Source organism: Primulina eburnea, chromosome 13 (assembly GCF_022965805.1).
Source record: "Primulina eburnea isolate SZY01 chromosome 13, ASM2296580v1, whole genome shotgun sequence".
Taxonomy (NCBI): Eukaryota; Viridiplantae; Streptophyta; class Magnoliopsida; order Lamiales; family Gesneriaceae; genus Primulina; species Primulina eburnea.
In genome coordinates this window covers 26457592-26466397 of record NC_133113.1, presented here as the reverse complement: position 1 = coordinate 26466397, position 8806 = coordinate 26457592, and the positions used below count along the sequence as shown (strand labels likewise).

The window sequence follows — 8806 nt, the reverse complement described above, 5'->3', positions numbered from 1 at the left end:
CTAATTGAAACAACAAGTCTTTGTAGTACAGTGTAAACCGAAACCAGTTTATAATTCATAATTTCGATGAAATAAACATTGTCTTTACAAAACCGAAATCTCAAAAGACGACAGAGTTTAATGCGGAAACATAAAACTGCACTAATTTCTTGATCATTCACCATCCCCAGAACTGCTCAGATTCTTCCTCCTCAATTTCTTTTTCAATCTTATTTGGGAAGGATTGTAAGGGGATGAGTATTTGAGAATACTCTGTAAATGGAGGATATTGAACAACATAACAATTTTATAACATTTTCGAAACATACATATAAATACAGCATGCTTTTCATAAACGTAACGTCGTATTCGTAACATAAAATACTGCTATTTTTCACCTTTAACGGTTTACTGACGTCAGTCCCTAAGTTTTATTATGTGTTTAAATTAAATAATGGTCCACCCCCCAACTGCCATAACGGTTTACTGACATCAGTCTAAATAATTTTTATTTTTTAAAAAAATATAATTAATAAACATTGCCTACTTTTTATATATTGTATGTCTGAAAAATATATATTGTATATATATATCATAAATTTTCATAATTTAATATTTATTTTGTACATTTTTTTTATTTTTTAAAGAATTGTTTATTTAATTTATGAGAGAAATTTTGTTATTATGTGATTAAATTAAAATATTATTATTTTTTTATTTAATTTTTAAAAAAATCGAGTTAGTCGGGTTGAGCAGGTTAACAGATTCGTGTTCGGTTTGGGTCGAGTTCGGTTCAAGCAATTTTTAAATAGTATTATGCACCAACTCGACCCGACTTGACCCGCCTGAATTGACACCCCTGGGTCCAAATATTTTTCAAATATGTGACTCACTCATAGGTGGATCAACGATAGGGGCTACATACTCTCATTGCCTTCTTGACTGAGCACGAGTTTCCAGTTTGATCCCTGATCAACATTTAACGCTCATGCATATTCATATAGAAACGTATTCTCATGCTTTATGTACTAGACGATTTGTCACCCATGTCCTTGATTTCATATTGGACATTCTATTCCACGTGGCAGCTCTGCGGTATGGACTAACCAGGAGGATCCGATGGAAGCCATTAGAGATCGGTGCCTACAAAAGAGTGTTTAGAGTGTGTTGTTAATATTTATGTTGGATTGAGACTGTAGATTTCGATGGTTGTATTATCTATTTTGGTTTTACCACTAGGATCCTCCTAGTTAGTCCATCGAAATCTAGCTTAATTTTCACTTAATCTAGCTTAATTTCAGCTTAATCTCTTTTTTGTAACTGATCAACACATCAAGTTCTTTTACACAATTTATTGCTTTAACGATGACCAACGATTCTGGAAAACAGCATTATGAATATGAATTTCAAAAATATTTTTCATGAAGGGCTGCACATTCGACATGAAAACAGATGGAACTCATTCAAGATTTGAGCGCAACCATCAAACATGGCAGGTTCCAAATATATACCAACTGAGAAAACAAGAATTCAAGAACACTCGAAGAGCAATTTCGTGTCCACAAAGAGAACAAAATTGGAGAAATTATATGACATCAGGAGTCCAATATTTCTGTTTCCCAGAAAATTATTTTTACTAGGAGCATGGAAGTAAAGCACGGCAAACAACTATTCCACACAACAGAGATGATAATGAAAAATATCCATTACCATGTGTTCCATTTTATTTTAAAGGCACATTTGAAGATTACTCAAAGATGTCTGTACATTATGTCAACTAAAACTAGTGAAAGAAAGCAGACCCAATGCAGTACCCACTCTAAAAGAGAGAAATATCAAATAAATGGTGATAAGGCCAGTTCCAAGCATCCTGTTAGGACGCATGCCATTCCTTGGCAACACGACGAGTGCCCAAACAAGTCCTGCCATGAGAAAGCTAAGGGTATAATACAAACTTATATCTCGTGGGATTTTTAACCAACCAGGTTGTGCATACCAGGCGCCAAGAAACATTGAGATGCCCAATCCAATAAGCACGTTGAACATAGGACCAGCATAGCATCCTGACATGGCAATCTGCACGCTATCCCCTCCATTCATCGACAATGCAATGTTTGAAACCAAATCACCCATCGAGTTCCCCCAAGCCAATACAGTCGAACCGAGGATGGCAGGATTGATACCAAAAATGACACCTAATCCTACTAGCAGAGCAACGAGCTCATTTGCAATCATGTAAAACCAGACAATGCTCATGAAAAACCCTCCTAAAACCCAAGGTAGTAAAAATTTCTGGGGTGGATGATCTGATCTTGTGTGGTTATATGCAAGAATACTAAGTGTGCATCCAACTGCAACGCCCAAAAGATCGCCGATTATTCTACTTTGAGAACTCACATTGTCTTGTGTACTCCATATACATGAGAGAAGAATTGGTGCCAACAAAGCACTGCCAACAGCATAAAACTTTGACCATGTCTCTTCCTCCACTAAAGGAATTGTGAGTCGTCTTGGAACTGTTAAAGGCAACTCCAGCAGGGCACATAGCTTCGAACAAGAGAATGACCGGTGTTCTGTTCCCGAGTCTTCGTCATTCCAACCCCACAAAGATTTGTCAGGCATCAGGAATCTTCAAAACTTGGTTTGAATAGATCGCAACATTAGAGGCCCACATCCACTGCGGGAGGGATGAATGAGACTGAGCTTCATCACCGTCGGTTTCAAGATCAAGCAACGGGCTAAACATGGATTCATCATCTTGAGTTCCCTGAGAAAATACACTTCCTCTTACAGGAAGCAAAGGGGTGACAGCATCCAATTTTAATCTCTCAGCCTGTTCCCTCAGAACCTCGTTAGCGGCAACGACAAAGGCATAGACAACATAAATAGATAAGAAAGCGATGGCGGTTCCGACACTCACTGTACCAACAATCAATATCAACAAAAGGGCCATAATTGAAACCATAAAGAATATAATGTCTCTAATAAAACATTTCTTATCGATCTGAAAACCATGATCGGCAATACAAAGGGAAACAACCCCAACAACAATGCAAGTTACAAAGACAGCCCCTCCAAGAACACTATTAAGGCCCACGTCTCCAGCATCAGTCCCTACAAAAGCCGCGATACTTGCAAACACATCAGGAGCTCCATTTCCTAGAGGCAGCAGAGTAACCCCAGCAACAGTCGGAGAAAACTTCAATAAATTCGAAAGCTTTTCTAATGAACGACAGAAGAAATCAGCTGCAGTATTTCCTAAAAGATAGAACAACGCAGCAAGCCAAACACCCAACACGAGATATGTCCACGCACTCTCGCCACAATCACAATAATAAAACTTCATGTAATCTAAGAACCCTCCTGACTTGCACTGAGGGTGAGCTTTCAAGAACTCGCAACTATTATTATAGCCCTTGTGATCCACTAATCCAGCGCAGAGTTCAAGTTTCTTTAAATCTAGATAATCCGGATCAGACCCATTTAGATTAACTGAAGAATCAATACTTAATTCTACCATTTCCCTGCGAATCACTGAGACCCTACCCAACCCAAATGGAAATACACCTCTTGACATAATCCCACCATTGTAGAACATGAAAATGAAAACTAGGGTACATAATGCGTTGAAAACCCCTCGAATTCGAGAGCTTTTTCTGCTGTAAAATTCAATCGATCGCCTCATTTCCCTGAATTCACAACTCCAATTTGTACACAAATATCATTAACGTGGACACATAATTTACAAAGTGAAAGACCCTGGCTTCAATTCATAAGCTAAGTAAACAAACCCCCTGGTCTTTAAAAACAATAATAATCGTAAACCATAGAGAATTGAACTTATCTCAGTTTCGACAATCCAAAAATAAATCAGGGTTTAAAAATTGTGGAATAAAAGATGGGGAAATTGATTGCGTCGGGATTCGGAATGATGAAGAACCACAATTTTGAATTTTCCAGAGACTTTTCTCATTAATTTGCTTTAACAGTATAAGTCTCCATTTTCATATGATAAAATTACATTCGTACCCCGAAAACATTAATAAACTCGAGTTTTACATTTGAAATTATTCATTTAAAAAATGTGTAACCAGACAATAATAAAATTCTAATAAATAAATAAATTTTACGCCATACCAATAAAGCAAGTCTCATTTATACATGTGTTTGGGATATCGCACGTTCACAAATCGAAATATTGTACAAACAATATGTAAAAAATTAGCTTAATATCTGATTTTATTTATTAAAATAAGACAAAAACTTGTGTGAGAAGGTCTCACGGTTCGTATTTTGTGAGACGGATCTCTTATTTTGATCATCCATGAAAAATTATTACTTTTTATTGTGAATATCGGTAAGGATTGACCCGTCTCACAGATAAAGATTCGTGAAACCTTCTCACAAAAGACATACTCTTGATACAATTGGAGAAGTGGTAAGCTTTTTGTCTTTTTCCTTTTGTTTAAAATACTGAAGAGCAACATAAGAAGACCCTCTGGTATTTGATTATGATGATGAAGGAGAAAAGTATGTATCAAAAGTGCAGGATATATCAACAAGATATAGATGTATGTCTCTTTCCTAATTGATAATTAAGAATTCGAATGTTGATATAATATTGCAAGTACTGGAATTGTGACTATTTATTTTTTTTTCCCGCATGTACTAGATAATATGGAAGAGTTGGTAAATAGATATTTTGGTTATGCTGTTTTTGATTCAAAGGCTTTTTTGCATAAGATTGTTACCTCACACATGTTTTGGAGCAAAAACAGGTCCCCCAAAGCGCAATTCAGCCAAGTTTTAAGCATCCTAAAAAATGATTGCAAAGATCAATGAGAAACTTCATCGTGCATTTCTTCGTGATCTCCCAATGAGCCACTTCACAAGAAGATTAGGGTTCAAGAACAACACATGAAGTTGAGATTATTGACCAGAGTTTTTTCAGATCTCTTATGAAGAAGTTCTTATTAAAAAACTCTGCTCTTTTTTTTTCTTCGAGAAACATGATTTACGTCAATTTTCAAATTTTATCTTTGCCCAAATTTGGGTTTTGATTCTAGTTTTTGAAAATATATAAGACGATTATTTTGATTTAAGTTATTTTTTAATCTAGATATTTTGTTCATTTTTGTGTTTATGCTACCTAATTGTTTTAAGCTATTTGTCATTCATTAAATATAGTGATATTAAATTTAATTTATTTCAAACACAACGTGTGTGCGTCAGCCGCTAGTATATAATATTTGACAATAATTCATTTGAGACTTTCTCACGACTCAACTTCGTGAAACATATCTATGATCTAATCTGAATCATAAAAAGTATATTTTGTCTAAAATATTTAGATATTTCTACGTCTCTCCTTCTTCTACTTAAGAAGTAAGTTACTAGAAGACTTTGATTTTACGAATCATTTACGTTAACCCGCTTCAATCTTAGATCTTATTCACTACCTAAGTTGAAAATATAACTTTTACAATGATTGAAACTTTCAGTCAAACAATCAAAACATCACAGATATAATAAAGAATGAATTTTAAGAGTCAAAATGTTTGCAACTCCTCGAACTGTATCTGGTAAGAAAACAGTCGAGCAGTTGTTTTCAAGCTCTGAGTGATCCTTGTATATCTGATAATATCCTGAAGAAAAAGCTCGTGAGCCGTGTATGATTGACATGAGAATTGTGCTCAGAAGTTTTTAAGTATGCAAGCCTTCTTTTTAAATTCATCGCTTCAATTATATCTATATGTATGAAATTCTTGCTTCCAATCTCTATATATAGTACTAAATTCTTTTTTTCCGTTCAACGGCTATTTATGTTGTAATCCGACAATTTGGACACATCACAATTACGTGATACAGCTTTTATTAAATGATCTTTAATGTTTTTTCATGTTTTTTACTTTTAAAAGTCCTCTTTGTACAGAAGTAGTTAAACGACGGACTGATGAAATATCTTACGTTAAATGAGAATTGATAGAATATGTGCAATATTTCTACTTTAAGACGTCGATTGATCGGTTGACTTTCACAATATCCTTAAGTTTTTCCGGTCGAGAGTTACTTTAGTACATCTCTAAGCAGTCTGGTCGAGTGACAGATTAATCTAGTGTAACTGATTGAGTAGTTTTACCAGTAGAGAGACTACATAGCTTGCGACCAAATCGATAGGAAGTTGCTCTTTGTCTTTAACAGAACGGTCGAGTACCTAAATACAAAATGATGGCAGTTTGTTCAAATGCAATGAATTATTGTTTGTTATCACCAAAACTAAGATATTTAACATATAAGTATCACTTTTATATCAAAAATATATGGTATAATATATGTTGACTTGGGTAAAAATGATATTATTTTTTACTACAAGTACTCATGATATTTTTATATTCACTTAGTAATTATTATTTTTATAAAATAAATATTTTTAAATAATGATTTTCTAAATAAAAAATAGCAGATAAATAAACTAAAACTTGATTTCTAGTGTAAGCTAGTTGAGAAAATGATGAAACAAAATAAGTTACATATATTAAAATTAGGGGTGTTCATTCGATCAAAATTGAATCAAAATTTTCAGTTCATCTGAAACTCAAATCGAAAACTGAAATGAATTCAATGGTTCAGTTCGATTAAAAACCAAAATATTTCGGTTAAACCATTTAAAAAAAATTGTATTTATTGATTTTTTTTAGGTCATTTCATGACTCGTCCAAGGTTTTTTTGGAAAGTGAGTAAATGACCAAGTATTCGATAGAAAAAATGTATATTCAAACCAATGAATTAAATTTGTAATTTCAGTGAATTAAGTTTACTTGTTTTAAATACATAAATGATTGTTACAATATTTATTATACCATAATGACTTATCTAAATAAATTTAAAATTACTTAATATTAAGTGAATGTCCAAGTTGATTTTTTATAGTACTTAATTTACAATATATGTGCAGTTGTATAGCTACTCCGGTGGTAAATTGCAAAAATTGCGATACATGTGTTTTTTAGGACTTTAACCAAAAAAAAAAAAAGGATACAATGAAATAACAAAAAATTTTAAAAAAAATAAAAATTATTTGAAAAGAAAAAACCGGTTTCGATTCGGATCGATTAGCTTTTTAGTTTTCTGAGTATTTTTTGTTTTGTTTTTGAGACAATCGCTGAATTGAGCATCGAAAGATTATCACCGAATTTCTCCCAGCACCTCTAACTTGTTCTTGACAGTAGATGACGACCCCAAATATTAATTTGTCCAGAGTACTAAAGAATCATTTGTCCTCCCAAAGGGACAGATCACCTAGATCCACTATTTTGAGTAATTTTGTTCCTTAAAGTCACGAATATATTAATTTATCATTTTTATATCATATATTATCAGTTATTTCATCTCATAAATATAACTTATCCTATATGAATAATATAAAAAGGTGAGATCCATGTCATTAATTTTTAAATTTATGCTCTGACTCATTCCCACTAGAAAAACTCTTTAATTATATTTTCTAGAATTAAACCGTGTTGAAAGGAAATATTTTTATTTTAATTTATTTTTTAAAGCGGAAATGTTTTTAATTTTCATGTAGAGAATAATTGAAGTTAGATTTAATTCAATGACGTGACACAAGATTAAATATGAATGTGCATTCGACCTTATCTGATAAGACTCCAACTGAAAAAGGGTTGCCTAGTTGATTTGCAGTCGGAGTCTTTTCAGATAAGGTCGAATGAGTGTGAGTGTGTATATATATATGTATGTATACACGCAATATATGTGTTATGTAATTTTTTGTTATTGATTAAAAAGATACTTTTTGAAACTTATACAGCAGTTTTCCACCAAGATAAGTGGGAAAAGAAGTTTTTTTTCTCCTTTACCAATGTTATCATTTTTCTTTTTTAATATTTGCATTAGTTTCTTTGAAGTAGAAGAGCTATATAGGTAAATTTAGTTTAGTGTCATGTTGACGGAGCAAGTCAGTTATTGTACATTCTCATGTTTAATTAATAGTGTATGTATACAATGTTTTCAGAACCGAACCAGGTCGACTAGTTCGACCTGGAATCGGAATAGGCTAGTTCAGACATCGCCCAAAAATCATTTTACCAGTCAAATTGATCAAGAACTGGTCGAATCCCGTATTGAACCAATCATAATTTGTCAAAAACTGATTACTAGCCCATCTCCTCGGCTTGTGTTGTTCATTCCCAAACTTTCTTGCCAACTACACGTCTTTCGATCCCGATTGGAATCACCATCTATGGGCCGTACATAAATAATTTTGATTACACCCAGAGCATGGGATTTTCCCCGACCTCTCTCCCCACGAACCCTGTTTGGTGGGGAGGGCTTGTCATGACCCCCTAACCTTGGCTTGAAACCCAGGGCACTGGCGGCAGGGAGGGGTCTTAAGTTCCTGGGCACCCACGAGGGTCCCCGAGCTTTCTTCACTTGTGGACCGACATCGACATGATCTAGTCAGGAATGACCCCTCTTCAATCGCATACATTCGTTGGTACCACGATAGCCTTCTCGGTGATACGTGCAATATTTCATTCGTTGGGAAAAAACATTTTCCTCATCACAAAGGTGTACCGCCGATCTTTTGTAACATTTCATTGGTGTGTATTGAGAAAATCGCCTTAAAAGGATTTTCCTTTTGTGCCAGGTCTTCTACCATCCATGGTCGATCACCCCTTTCTTTCTTCATGGTGTCTCTCTTATGTTTTGGGTTTCTTCCATGTTAATATACTTCTCTGCCAAAACAGATCTTCAAAATCCCATGACAGCTTTTTTACCAGGGATCAGAAGAAATCTCCCTCCCGGA

At 34.2% G+C, this 8806-nt stretch overlaps 1 protein-coding gene across 1 annotated transcript; it reads right to left on the bottom strand.

Annotated features, from left to right (window-relative positions):
- Nucleotides 1-1547: 1547 nt before the first annotated feature.
- LOC140809459 (cation/calcium exchanger 4-like) lies at nt 1548-3960 on the bottom strand. The gene is given in 2 exon segments (XM_073167093.1): nt 1548-2598; nt 2600-3960. Coding segments are annotated over 2 exon segments (1911 nt in total). The 5' UTR covers nt 3665-3960; the 3' UTR covers nt 1548-1752.
- Nucleotides 3961-8806: the final 4846 nt, after the last annotated feature.